This window comes from Sminthopsis crassicaudata, chromosome 2 (assembly GCF_048593235.1).
Source record: "Sminthopsis crassicaudata isolate SCR6 chromosome 2, ASM4859323v1, whole genome shotgun sequence".
NCBI classification, from domain to species: Eukaryota; Metazoa; Chordata; class Mammalia; order Dasyuromorphia; family Dasyuridae; genus Sminthopsis; species Sminthopsis crassicaudata.
Window position 1 is genome coordinate 28,773,421 of NC_133618.1, and position 15,535 is coordinate 28,788,955.

At 35.8% G+C, this 15,535-nt stretch overlaps 1 protein-coding gene across 11 annotated transcripts in view; it reads left to right on the top strand.

Moving 5' to 3' along the window:
- Positions 1–15,535, top strand: part of ALMS1 (ALMS1 centrosome and basal body associated protein) — an 84,785-nt gene that overhangs the window by 43,406 nt on the left and 25,844 nt on the right. For all 11 annotated transcript variants that reach the window (XM_074285564.1, XM_074285555.1, XM_074285556.1 and 8 more), the window contains 2 exons: positions 717–2,146; positions 7,253–7,425. In XM_074285564.1, coding sequence (XP_074141665.1) covers positions 717–2,146; positions 7,253–7,425 — 1,603 coding nt within the window. The remainder of the gene's footprint in view (positions 1–716; positions 2,147–7,252; positions 7,426–15,535) is intronic.

The window sequence follows — 15,535 nt, forward strand, 5'->3', positions numbered from 1 at the left end:
TGATATTATGATCTTTTGTTTTCCAGATGAATTTGTTTTTATTTTTTCTTTTGCTTTATAAAATAATTTTTGGTATTTTGATTGATATGGTACTGAATAAGTAGATTAATTTAGAATTGTCATTTTTATTATATTGACAGCCCATTCTGAGCAATTAGTATTTTTCCATTTCTTTAGATCTGCTTTTATTTGTGGGAAAAGCGTTTTGTAATTTTTGTTATTTATACTTCCTGGGTGTGTCTTGGTGGGTATTTTATAATGCCTGCAGTGGTGTTTTTTTTTAATTATAGTTTTTTATTTACCAGATATATGCATAGGTAATTGTCTGCAGTTTTTTAAAATGGAATTTCTCTTTGTATTTTTTCCTGATAGGTTTGTTTGGTGATATCTAGAAATGTCAATTTATGTGGGTTTATTTAATATCCAGCAACTTTTCTAGAGTTGCTTTTCAGTTGATTCTCTAAGGTTCTTAAAGTATACCATCATATCTTCCCAACCTTAACCTGGTGGGGCCCTTCATATCTTTCTTTATTTAAAATCACAGTTTTGAATGAGTCCTTCTAACTTTATTCTATATAATCCTTTGGTCTTTCCTAGCTTAGGAAGAGGGCCTGGTCTTTCAAAGCCCACAGCCTCTTCTCTTTGGGGTCTGTCTTATCATTGTTCATTGCAGCCAGACTACGACTTTAACAAAGCTTTTGTATGTATTTTCTTAGGGTTTACCATGTCCGGTGGGGATAAGAAATATCTCAGAAACATGTGATCATTTCTTTATTGAGGCTCATGAAAATGGCTGCTTCAGACCTATGGGTAATGAACAATTTGGTAACTCTTGTCGGGAATTTAGATCTAATGAGTATGCAGAGATGAGCCAGACTCAGCCGATGGCATCTTGGACTACGCGGTGTGGCAGCCATGCAAAGTCAGTTCTCCAAACCTCTCAGGCGAAAGCTTGGAGCTTCTCTAGGTCGGGAAGTCACCAGCCATTTCTGAGCTCCACATCTGATGAGTCTCATTATGCTAGCAGGGAGTCCCCAAGGTCATTGCATGAAGAAATGGAGACAAAGGAGGTGGAATCAGTGGGACCTGTTGCCGTGTCCTCCCGAGAACCCATCAGTCTCCCATCTCGTCCTCCTTCCAGATCCTGCTCTGAGGCCTTTAGACATTCCCTGTGTTGCCCCAGTGCTCCAGTAGTGGTCCAAAGTGATCGAGGACAAAGCTTGCCTGCTGTCACATGGAGAGCTAACAGGCCCATGTCCAAGAGCCCCCTCCCGATTTCAAATACAATACTGGCAACTTCCATAAGGAAAGATCCAGGGCTTATGGGAAATCACCATGATCGGGCGTCCGGCGATTTGTCTGCGGTCACCACAAGTTTAAAAGAGAAAGAATCCCCAGCAGCACCAGCTATTACAACTACTGCTAAGCCTCAGTCCAGTGTCAAAGAGAGCCAGCTTTTGGACAAACAAGATCTTGCCAGAGGCGTGAGTCTCAAGTCACTTGGAATACATGACAAAGGTATAAGGGTAACTGCAGAATTCCCTCCCAGCATTTCCCCTAAGGAACAAGCAGAGCATTGCCAGCCTAGGAGTGTCCCACCTGTGGATAACGTGGTGGGTCCTGAACACTCCTTGCGGACTCCTCTTTCTCAGCATCAGGCTAGTCCCGTGGAAAGAGAGGATCAGTTGAAGCAAAAAGTGCACTCTTTAATTGTGGCCAATGTTGAAGCAGAGTCAAGCATGACGGTCCGTCCAAACTCCCCAACTCTGGAAGGAGAAGCATCACCTGTCCCTTCTTCAGTTTTATCCCCCAAACAAAGAGCAGTCTCTTATCTTCGTATAACTCTCTCTCCCAAGGCTTCTAATGCCAAACTGGATGATGAGATTTTAAAGAAAAGACAGCATGAATCAGACAGTGGTACTAGAACAGGACTTGATTCATTAAGTACCTCTAAGTCAAGATGTCTTGTTCCACTAGAACCAGCCCCTCAAGAATTGGCTATTATACCATTATCAGATAAAGAAGAATTTGTAAATGGTATATATCACAAGACTAGCCAACCTTCAAAATCCTTTTCAAGACATATCCAAGTAAATATTGCAGATTTGGATGCATATTCTAAAAGAGTCCAGAACACGCAAGGCCGGTAAGTCCCCCATAATACAAGTCAAGCTGATTGAAGTTGTCATAAAGAATATTAGAGTTGTTGTAACACTGGGGAAGAAGGTAAAATTTATATATATGTGTGTGTGTATATATATATATATATATATATATATATATATATATATATATATATATACACACACACATAAATTTTTTTTTTTTTTTGGTTGGGAATTAGAGTGTTTTAGGTGGCTCAATAACTTTATAAAGAGTTACTATAAAATAATTCCTTTTTATTTGTAAGGCTGGTCACATCATCTATTTAAAAAATAAAGTCTCCTTATAATTGGGAAAAATTATTTCCTCATCAGTGGAAAACAAAGAATACAGATAGGCAGGAATTTCTTTGTTTATAAAAGTTGAAACAATAGGTTTCTGTAAGGAATATTTTTTATAAATAATTTGGATAAGAAATTAAATGATGAAAAATATGGTAGCAAACTTCTAGTTAGAATCAAAACCCCTAATTTTTTATAGCTAGAAACTGAGGCCCACCAATTTGTCCAAAGTTAGATTCCCAGGTCTATGACAGAATAGGGATTCATACCTTAGTCCCCTGATTAAATGCTGTACTGTTTGCCCTGTACCTTGTGTCCAATTAGATTAAAGATTCAAAAACATTGAAAAAAAATCTGTTAAATAATCAGAAGGAAAATGAATCTATTTCTCTCAATTGTGAAGAAAAATTATATATAGAATAAATAAATTGTTAAAGATAAAATTGATAGGCTTGATCATATAGGGTTTTCACAAGAAAAACAAACTATCCTAAATAAAATGAAATTTGTGAAAATTTTATGGTAAATGCAGAATTGTTAATGTGTGACTGAATAGTTAATGATCATTCCTTAATGTACAGAATACATGAACAGATAATTTTCAAAGGATTTGACACACTTTAAAATGACTTAAAAATTTTACAATGAGAAATATAAAGGAAAATAATTCCACATTTATGAATTTTATAAAGAGTAAAAAATCCTCAGAAAATTCTGTGTAATCGTAGTTGATTATTATTTCCCTTTTATAGAAGAGGAAACAGAGCTGAGAGGTTAAGGAACTTATTAATAAATATATTGTGACTGGATTTAATTTCCAGCCTTACTTTCCCTGTGTCGTGTAAAGTAGGTGATCATGTCCTTTGAATGAGTGGTGGGCCTGCTATAAGATCTATTATTTAAAAAAAATTTTTTTATTAAAGATTTTTATTTACAAAGCATATGCATGGGTAATTTTCCCAACATTGACTCTTGCATAACCTTTTGTTGCAAATTTTCCTCTCTTTCTCCCCACCCCCTCCTCTAATTGGCAGGTAGTCCGATATATGTTGAAATACATATTAGATTCAATATATGTGTACATATTTATACAATTATCTTGTTGCACAAGAAAAATCAAGATTAAGAAAGAAGAAAAAGAAAAACTGAAAAAGGAAAAATGAAAGCAAATAACAGAGAGAGTGAGATTGCTATGTTGTGGTCTACACTCAGATCCCACAGTCCTCTCTCTGGGCGTAGATGGCTCTCTTTACCACTGAACAATTGGAACTTATTTGGATCCTCTCATTGTTGAAGAGAGCCACACCCATCAGCATTGATCATCATATAGTCTTGTCATGAACAATGATCTGGTTCTGCTTATTTCACTTAGCATCGGTTCATGTAAGTCTCTCCAGGCCTCTCTAAAATCATCTTGTTGAATGTTTCTTACAGAACAATCATGTTCCATAACATTCATATACCACGATTTATTCAGCCATTCTCCAATTGATGGACATTCACTCAGCTCCCAATTTCTTGTCACTACAAAAAAGACTGCTGCAAACATTTTGGCACATGTGGGTCCCTTTCTCTCTGATCAGAACTTCTGATTTCTTCCTGTTAAAATCTAAATGTAATTGTATCCTTGGATTCTTCTCTGGACACTCTTATCTCTTCTTATTTTACTTTTTTTTTGGTGATTTCAACAATATCCATCTCTATGCAGATCATTTTCAGCTCTATTTATCTGGGCCTAATCTTTCTCTTGATTCCCATTTTCACTTCTCTAATTGCCTAAAAGACATCTTTACTTATGTCCAAAACTGAACTCTTTCCTCACCCAACCCTTCCCTGTTGGATTCCTCACTGCTCTCTAGAGTACGGTCATTCCCCAAGTCCTAAGGGTGTTTGCCTTTGCTCCTTGTTCTCAGATTCCATGTGCATTCAGTTACTAATTCTGTTGATGTCTTGTCTGTCATCACCTTCCTTCTCTGTTTGGTTGGTCTTCCAGTTTCAAGTCTCTTGGTACTCTTGTCCATCTTTCACACAGCTGTCACATTGATGTTCCTACATAAAATATAATTCTGATCATGTCGGCTCTAATGACTCCCCACAGTCATTTCTGGGATCAGATAGCAGAATTATTTCTCTGCCCTTCTTCCCCTGGTCCCCTCATACTGCTCCAGCCTTTTTATACCTTCCTCTGCTCTGCTGACTTTGTGATCCAGTGATACTATGATGGTTGGAGTCTGACTGAGAAACAAAGGTTCAAACATGACATGTTCTGAAGCATTGCACGTGAAGTGCCCAAAGAATTGGGACCAGCCCTCCTTAGTCTGGCATGGGGGAGACAGATTTTTATGTAGTAAAACAACTAACAATATAAACCAGGTTATGAGATTAGGTAATTTAATTCTGATTGGAGGAAAAATCAGGGACTTTCCCAGTTAGGAGGAGATGAATGAATTGAGAGGTGGAAGAGGAGAGAGGGATCAGGCAAAAGTTCCCTGAAATCAGAAAAAGAGTTGTCTCTCCTTCCCATCTCCTCCTATCCCCATCTCAATGTCTGTAAATTATTTGAAGGAACAAGGAAATAGTAACTGATTGGCCAGTATAAGATAGGTTTTCAAATAAGATATATGGGTTGCTTAAGATGCATAATTGTAAAAAACATCTGTCTTTGGCTCTCACTGAGTTTCTGGTCAGTATAACCCAGGGTCTTAATTAAGGGTCCCTTAAGCAACAGGTGGGAGTGGTCTAAGCAGGGTTCAAACCTTGGCAATAAATATTTCTCAGTCTTATAGGACAGAAATTGGGCTAGACCCATAATTGAATAGAAAGGGAACAGAGCCAGAGCCAGAATTGTCACATGATGGAGTCACTGTATGAAACTTGCTATCATTGCATTTGCTATTGCCAGTCTCTCCTAATTCCCAGGGTGTCATGCTATCTCTGGCCATTGACCTTTGCAGTGTCAACTTCTACCGACTTACCTCCTCTGAGGCCTTCAAAGATCTCTAGCCACGATTTCTTGAATCATAATTTAATAACTGATAGCGCACTCGAGAACAGTCATGTGCAAACTTAAAGCCTTTATCATACCTGCTCATATAATACCCTGACTTGTTTATTCCCTAGTGAATACCTAGTCTGAAGACCCACATGTTCACCATCAAACTCCTTACCTCTCTTGGCTATCCATCCACTTAGCTCAGTTACCTCTGGATAAAAAGAGGGACTTGCTGCCTGCAGTGAGCTTAAAAGGGGTCTGTGAGTTCACACACACAGCCAAACAGAGAGAGAGCTGTCTTCTGTTATGAAGCTATCTCCATATGGCCAGGATCCCATCCAAGGGGCAGTTCTTACCCACAGAAATTACTTCCAGGCCACTCAAATCTCCTGTTGCACTGTGGTGGCTCCTTTAAAGGACCCTTACAAGTGTGTGTGATTTCCACAATTCCCACTATACTTGACCTTGTTTGTTTTTTTTTTTTTTTAATTTAACATGCCTTTATTAAGCACTTGTGTGCAATAACAACAGCAATTACAGAGTATATAAAAGTTTGAAAAGCTTTAAAATAGTGTTAAGTTTATTTTCTATTTATTTATTTATTTTTATTATTATATAATTTTCATTATTATAGCTTTCTATTTACAAACCATATGCATGGGTAATTTTTCAACATTTACCCTTGCAAAACCTTCTGTTCCAACTTTTCCCTTCCTTCCCCCCCACTCCTTCCCCTAGACGGCAGGTAGTGTAATACATGTTAAATATATTAAAGTATATGCTAAATACAATATATATATATATATATATATACATATATATATATATATACATATTTATCTGTACAAGGAAAATTGAATTTAGGAAGAAGGTAAAAATAACCTGAGAAGGAAAACAAAAATGTAAGCAGACAATAGCAGAAGGTGGAAATGCTGTGTTATGGTCCACATTCATTTCCCATAGTTCTTTCGCTGGGTGTAGCTAGTTTTCTTCATTCCTGAACAATTGGAACTGATTTGGTTCATCTCATTGTTGAAGAGAGCCACATCCATCAGAATTGATCATCATATAGTATAATGTCTGGGCCTCAGGATCAGGCAGAGTCAGGATAATCAAAGTCCTTGGTTTTTAAGGGGAGAAATGAAGGAGGCAGGCAAGCCACGCAGCTAGCCAAAGATGTATCCTGGAGTCTGGAGTCCGGAGTCTCCAGCCTCTCTTCTCATTGTCTTTATGTATGTTCTTTCTCCCTCTCCCCTTTCCATACCTCAATTTGATTGTAAAATTCTTGTGGGCAAGGATAGCAGTTAGCACAATACTGAGTACAAAAGGTCCTTAGATAAATGCTTACTGAGATTGAAATCGTGCCTTTATCCTGGAAATCCTAGCTCAGATGTCATATCCTTTGGTGAAAAATACACACTCATATTTATTTAGCTCTTCAAAGTTTACAGAGAACTTTCTCCTGAACACTCCAGGAGGAAGGGAGCATTTGACTCCACTGTGCTCTTATTTTATTGTTTATATCTTGTGACAGAGGAACTGAAGATTGAGGGAGATTTTTGTTTCTGAAGAAAGAGGATTATGGTTTACATTGAACGGTTTCTTTTTACAAAAAGCAAAATAGATCATGTAGCTTGTTGTCCCAAGGGGCAAGTTTAGGCTTAAAGGATGAACAGGGTCAAGAAGGGTTTGTATTAAGAGTGGGATTGTGGGGAGAGGGGGGTAACTTTTTGAAGTTTATATCATCAAATTTGATCTTGACCTTTTTATGAAATACTTTTTCCATTTCACTTCGTGTGGTGTTTTTTATGTTTAGTGTAACGTCAGATAACTTAAGGAATGCCAGCTCTGACACTCCTCTCAAGCTCTCGTCAGATGCCGTCACTCAAATAACAACTGAGAGTCCAGGAAAAACCACATTGTCATCAGAGATTTTTATTAATTCTCAGCCTCACAGCATTCTTAAGAAGCCATCTCATTGCCCAACTGGTAAGGAAGCTTGATTTTATTATGTGTGTGCATTTAAATGTGAAATCTATTGGGATGCCCATCTAATCAGTAGACCAACTGTTATTTTTTTTGTGTCATCCTGGAGATTTGTGATGACCAGGGCAGGAGAAACTTTTAAGTTTTATCTTTTCATTTTTGTGGCTTTTAAAAGTTGGCAATAAAATCAAGCTTCAATAAAAATAGGATCTATTGTGCTTTTTTGAATCTTGAAGTTTTTTACATAATTAAGAGAATATGATTTCTTCATTCAGTTATGTTCATCATTCCTCAACATGAGATTGTAGATTACTGAATGCCAGCATTGGTGATTACCATGTATTTAAAAAGTCACCTGGTCATTGTTATGCTGGGTCTTTCAGTGATTCTTTTGAATTCAATTGGCAAACACTTATGAAGTTCCTACTTGCTACATCACTGTGCTAGGGAGAGAAAGACAAAAAATTCAAGCCTTTTGTATCCTGTAGGAACTTAGATTATGGGGGACACCATGGGTATAGAAATTAATAAGACCTTCAAGAGGGAGAGAAGACTCATGACTTCTTGCCTGTGAATTATTATTAAAGCCATGCTGTGATCTCCTTCCACACCCTGTGTATCCCTTCATTGTCTTCTGGGCCCCAGGAATTCTCATTTCTGAGAGCTTATACAGCATCAGTAGGTACATGTTGTTTCTGCTGGGGAGGGGGGAGCATTTTGTGAATTGTTGGAGGTATTGAGCTGCTTTCCAGAAGCTGTCCTGTTGCTCTTTTTCTCCTTTTCATTCTGTCTTGTTTCCTTGGTGGCTACTGAATTCTGTCAGTGTATTTAGAGCTGTTCAGTGGCCTGCACTCAGTCATTGGGAACGTGGCAGGATATGCGCCCGGGTGTCCCCCAGGGCCACTGAACATTCTTACCTGTGGCTTGGATTAGGGCATAGATGGCAGGCTCTTCTAGGTGGCAGAGAGTGAACACACAGGGAGAAGTTGCCATTATCCAGAGACTTGAGGTGAGAGCTGCAGGCTGAGACTGCGAGCTGTATGTTAAGCAGGGATAGTCCCCAAAAGTCAGCTTTGCAATTTGTCAGCAGGAGTGGGCAGGAGAGTAAGCAGAAGAAAGTCTCACGAAAATCAAGGTATTGTTTGAGTGAGCCGCAAGATCAGTTTGAGCCAGCAGTGGGGTGTGGATCCCCAAAAGCTAGCCCCTTGGGCCTACCTGCAAGAAGATTGGGGTGGTGGTCCTCCTAGTCAGAGAGCCTCCCAGCCAAGCCCCCAATGTGTGGTAAGGAAGCTCCTCTGCAGACTCCAGAGTGGGAATCCCAGCTGCCGTCCTCCACGTGAGCAGTGGCAAGTCAAGGACTCCACAGCATTCATTCATAGGTTGGTTTCCTTAAATAAACTTGCTTATAAAATTCTGGGGGGTAGTATGGTGTAGGATTGTGAGAAGTAATCACTTATTAGAAAGGGAAACATGGTAGAAGGGAAGTTTGGGGGGATATAGTTTATTCTTGTGTCATGGGAGAGGTGAGAATTATTTAGACAGAAAGACAGACTGTAAGAACTGAAGCTTATGCACAAACACATGCCTCTTGGACAGCGAACATGGAGTTGGGACGTCTAAGAAATGATTGATCCTAGTTTCTGAGGTTAAGTTGAGACTAGCTATGGCCATAAATTGAGAACAATTTAAATACCAGGAGCAGGGGCCTTTGTTCTGACATCTTCAGCACAGTAGGCTTAATGATGCTCAATGGCTGTAACACTGGAAAACATCTGCAGGCCCCCTGGCCTGGTTGGAGAGCTTTGCTATAAAGAGAATTGTTGGATGTGGTAGTGACATTGTCAGCACTATCAAGACTGGATATTGTCAGCCTATGGACAAAGATTGCCCTGTCATGGGCCTAATGGGACAAACTTCCCTCTGCACTGTTTGATTTCAGGTAAAAGTCATAAATAACCTTTTTTGGAACAGTCAGGTGTGCAATAGAGTTTCACAGTAGTGAAAGGGTATTCTTAGCCAGGTTCATGAACTACCAGGTGAGAATCTTGCTTAGAAAGGAAATTGCACAGTGAGGAAACTGAGTCAAGAGGCATTACATAATGTCTGTAATGCTAATTTCTCAGTCTTTACAGCCATGTCCATCCATCTGGAGTGTTTTTAGGGGGTACTCTCTTTGAACCACTTTTGGTATTTTCCCTTTAATTGTGGAGTGCTGGCTTAACAATAATTCATGGTTATTCCCGGAATCAGTGCTCAGAAAATGAAATTATTGAACAAAGATATTCCACATCTCAAACACAACTGTTGTATTATTTAGTGTTTAGAGTAGGGCAGAGTCATTTCTCAGTCATGAAAAATTACAATTAGAAATGGTTCTCCTTAGTACTTATTAAATATGTACAAGGCTCTTCCAAAAGCTTTTGTTCTCCTCAGTTTAATACATCTTGGAACATAAAGCAGTCATTAGAAATTAGGAAAATGATCACATTTTATGAGCTTTCACATGATGTAAAGACATGCATAAGCTCTCACTCAGAGCCCATTGCTTGCTCTTAGTCTGGACAGCTTAATTTCTAATGAATCTCTAAAAGAAAACAATCCCAGAATCAGTTCTTATAAACTGGGGTCTCTTGATCCACAGTTAGCTTAGTGATGTCATTCTAACATATACCAATCAAAGTACAGTCTATTTATCCATGGATTTTATAGTGAGTAGTCAGACAATTCGTCATAGAAATCATAGAAATAAGCAAATTTTCTGTCAGTTGAAGGCAGTGAGTGTTGGAGTGCCGGGCCTGGAGTCAGGAAGGCCTGGGTGATCTAGGCAAGTCACTTAGCCTCTGAGTGCTGCCTTCGCACCTGTACAGTGGGTATTGCCATACATAGCATCTACCGCCCAGGGCTGTTGCAAGGATCAGCTGAGCTGACATTTGTGAAGGTGCCTAGTGTAGTTCTTGGCGCGTAGTAGGCACTGAATAAATTTCCTTCCTTCCCCCTCCTGTAAGCTGCCACCTCTCCCTCCCTCATCTGTTTGTTCATGGAGGTCTGTTTTTGTTTTGTTGACGAATGTATACTTAGGGATAAGGGGAGACTTAATTCCACTGTGAACCAAATTATTATTTTAGAGTTTATAAGGCTCTCATTATTCATATATATTCTTGTAATTTCTTTCACAGAGTTATTAAGATTTTATAACTTGACAAGGCTGAAAATCCAGATGACTTGACAGGTTCTCTCAGAATCTTACAGTTAATGAGACTTTGCAGTGGCTTTTGTAATTTCCCAAATACCAAATAAATGCCATTATTATTATTTTTTTTAAAAACCAAAATTTGCCCCCATGAATAGTTAAGACAGTCTTTAACCAGAAGGGAATTGTTATATAAAATAAGATCTCTGACAAATGATGACTCAAATTCATAATTCAGTGTTTGCATTTAAACTCAATATTCATTTCAAAAGAGGAACTAACTTCTTAATGTTATAAATACATTATTCTTTAAGTATCATTCCTCAAATGAATAGCACTCCCATGCAATGGTTTCCCAAAATTAAAAAATTAAAGCTTTAAACAATATCATAGATTTAAGATATAAAATTTTTTTTCTAGGCTAATTACATTGATCCATGTATATACAACATTGAACCTTGTCAGTGTTACATGGGAAAATTTTCAATTGTCTACTAGTTTGGGCCTTCTATGCTAGTTCAGTTCAGAGATCAGTATAGAATAGCAGTTACCATTCAGAAAACTGATGAACTCTACTTGAATAAATTCATTTTTCCACTTAATTTTTTTTTTTTTTTTTTTTTTTTGAGGCTGGGGTTAAGTGACTTGCCCAGGGTCACACAGCTAGGAAGTGTTAAGTGTCTGAGACCAGATTTGAACTCGGGTCCTCCTGAATTCAAGGCTGGTGCTCTATCCACTGCGCCACCTAGCTGCCCCCCACTTAATTTATTAAACCTGATATAAATCAAAATTTTAAATCTTACAACATGATTCCAATTACTTTTCCATATCCATAAGAATTTCAAAATCTATGGAATAAAGCTTAGAAATAATGAGAAATCTCAAAAACAAACTCCAGATAGAGCTCATAACTTTGCAGTCATGGAAATCTTCTATTTTCCTCTTCTAAAAAGGCCTAAAATTTCCTTAAACATTCTTGAATTCTCATGCTGGATGTTTTGATAGCTGCCAAAAAATTGAGGATCTTCTATTGTGTCTGTTTGGGTGAAGAATCAGTAGTTCTATATTCCCGCTTTGGGCATCAATTTGAGTTGCAGTTTAAAGCTCACCTGCTTCTATGACCTATCTTACTATTTTTGTGATCTTGGACATGTTACTTAAGCTTCAGTTTCCTTATCTGAAAATTAGCCAACTAATATAAAGATTAAAGGAAGTAATACTTGTGGAAATTTTCAAGTTTTTGAGGCTAATGAGATTATTGTTGTTGCTTCAGGAACAATTTGGAAATTATGTCAAACAAAACTGGACAAATACAAGCAAAAACACATTTTAAAAGAAGTATTTCCCCTCATTTCCCTTTCCTATAATGCATATTTGGCAAATATATCTATGCTTTTTGGAAAATAGAATTTTCATTAGATAGATATAAAATAGAAGAATTTATCAACAAAATTCTTTAAGCTATCAGAGAATCATAAATTTAGAGCAGGAAGGAATATGACATTATCTGTTACAATGTTCATATTCATAGAGAAGAAAACTGAGATCCAAAGTAACATGGCAATTAATTCTTGGGACAGGCTATGATTTGGATGGGGATTCATTGATTAAATCCTAAATTATTTTCTATAATCTTTTGCAATTCTTGTAAATCATTTCATAAATCCAAAAAGATGAAATAAGTACTTAATAAGAAAATAACATATTTTGCCTTTTAGTAATTATAATGAAAATTTAAAATATGCATGTATGTATATACATATAAATATATATATGTAATATATATACATATATAATAAATACATATAAAATATACATATGTGTATATACTTGCACATTCATACCTATATGTGCATGTGTAGATGTAAAAATAAATTTTTTAAACTATAATAGAAACAATCAAGTAAGAATTTCATTTAAAATGTATTGTCAACAACAGTGGCAAATAAAAATTAAAATACATTTAGATCACCTTCAAAATTGCTAATAAAAGCTAACAGGTGAGAAACAATATCATTAAAAACATAAGAGAAAAAAGGAAAGAAGTGGAAGTTCCAAAGAGAAAACTTCTCAAACTATAATTAAACCTCAGGAAAGTATAAGAATTAATACTTTAACAAATAAATGATATTTTTCACTTAATAGCTTAAAATATACAGAAGATTAAAAATGTTTCACTTCCTCTAGTTCAGTAATAATCAGAGGAAAATTTTAGTAGTTATGTCAAATATATTAATAAATGTAAATGGGCTGAATTTTCCCATTCAAGAACAAGAATTGAAGAATAGTTCAGAGTTTTTAAATAGTAGTTCAAAACAGCAAAACACATTGTTTTTCTTATAAGAAATATATTTAATATAAAAGAAAAGATATACCTAGATTTAAATTAACAAATTGATCTAACTATTGGAAGCTGCTGCATGTTAAAAAAAAAGTTAGAAATGAGTAGTTTTAGTGTCCAACAGAGTGAAATTCAATTTAGAAATTTTAATTTCTTTGTAATTGTATGATAATTTAAGAGTTATAAAGTACTAGTCTAAGCTTTTCTTACTGTACTTTTGTTGGTCCAGTTATCTTATTTACCAGTTGGACTGCACTCTTCTTATCCCATCTGTTCCCCCCAATATGGGCTCTAATAGTCAGTGGTTTTGGTGGCATAGATATGTTTGAGGATATTATCCATTACTTAATGATAACGGGGTGAGAAAATCTTGAAAATCTGAAATGCCAAAAAACCTTCTACTTTGCTAGTGAAAGGTACATTAAAATCTCTATATATCCATCATAATTGGGGAATAGATTAATCTTGTTGGTTACTTAAGTATTTAGATTAATAGGAAGTTAATATATATATATATACTATATGGGTACAGTAATTTAATTTAAAATACACACACAAACACACACACACAATATAATCTGAATGCTAAGTGCACATCCTGATATTGTTTGATGACTAAAGAAGCATTCCAGAGTCTTGTGTTTCTTCCCGGCCATTATTAACATAAGCAGTAGTTATCATGGTGTCATTGATTATGTACATGCAAGAATTAAAAGTGTTTTTCAATGACAGAAATTCAAGTCTTCAGGAAAGTATGGAAGAACTGAAATCAATAGCTTCTCTTGGACTGAATGGCAGTTACAGAAGGTTCATAAAAAAAGATTTATTTTTAGAATGCTATAAAATGGGACTTAATTGTACTTCTGCTTGTTTAGCATTGTTATCTGTAGATGGCATTCTTACTAAATTTGTAAATAGTACAAATCTGGAAGAGATAATCAGCAACCATTAATTAATTAAACATGAATGATAAATAAGTAAATAAAATGAACAATAATAAATAATTGGGTGGCAGAATCATGTAAAAACATTTTAATGGGTTAAAACATGGTGTTCTTTGTATAAAAAGAAATTTAACACATCAGTAATATTTATGTTGAAATAAAAGTGTTCCTTATTGATTGTGAGGTGTTCTTTGCTAATGCAAATTTTACTTCACTGAATTTTTAAAGCTTTTTGTCATGTTAATATGTTTGAATAATTTTCTTTTACATATTTCTGCTTGAAAAAAATCAGTACTTTTCATTTCTTCTTTTGAGTATTACCTATTCATATTCCTTAGCCATTTTTCTTTAAGAAATGGATATTATTGCTAAAATTCATTTTAATTTCTGTATTTTAATAGTTTGAGTTTTATTAATTTTATTAATTACATTTTTAGCAAAGATTTTTCTTCTGATGGGTTTCCTTTTTCCTTTTGATTCTTTATTTTTGTGTAAATACCCTTCAATTTTATATAATCTTGTTCATCTGTTTTGTCTGCTTTAATTTATGTTTAATAGTAAAAGTTTTCCACTTCTCCATAAATGCCACAGATATACCATTTAATTATTTTCTAATTTATAGATAAGCTATAAATATTTGTATCATTTTCTGCATTTTCCCTGGATTTTTTTTTTTCAATACCATAAAGCTGTGAGTCATAGAACACAACAAATTCCAAAGAACTGAAAATGGAAACCACGTGGAGGGCAGTGGAGAAGCATATAGTGGGTATGAGCTGGCACTGACAGATGAGGAACTTCAAAGAAAGAAATGAAAAGAAAGGATGTTCTCAGGAAAGTGTATGATAGAAAAAGAAGATAGACTAACTGGCCATTTGATGAGGGGAGAAGACAAAGGGGGCTCATCTGAATGTCCAACTTGGATTCTTACAGGGTCTGAAGTTGGATGTTGAGTGGACCCCCTGTAATGAGCTTAAGGAGGACACTTGAAAAAAATGTCACAAGGTGGATGGGTTAGAATATTCATTATTGGAAAGAACAGCTAAGTTCTAACAGACCCATTTTAGTATTTTAGATCTATTCCTTTGGAATTATTGTGGAATATGATGTGAAATATAAATCTAATCCCATTTTTCATCTTAATGCTCCTCAGTATTTCCAACAGCTTTTATTGAATAATTGATGCCTTCTCTGTTTTGTGATATTGGATATATTGATCACTAATTTATTATGTATTTTTGCTTCTAGTTCTGAATTATCAGATATGTTCTATTAATCTTTTATTTCTTCACTAGTATGATATAGTTTGGTTGTATGTGATTTTTATAATTATGATGGCTCCAATTTATGTATCATTGTATGGTATATAAAATTATTTTTTCTAACAATTATTTAAATGAGTCAGAGTCCCCATGTTATTATTTTCTGTTTGACAGTTGAAGAAATTAATCTTTAGAGAGTTTAATTGCCTTGTCTCCTCTTAAAGGCTCTGTGAGTGAGAATCACCATGTTTCAGATACTTGAAAACATGAGCATCTGATATTTTTCATCCTTGTGATCAGAACAAAACCCATCTCTCTGTGTCTTGTCCAACTCCTACTTTATTTATTTATTTATTTTGAGGCATTTGGGGTCAAG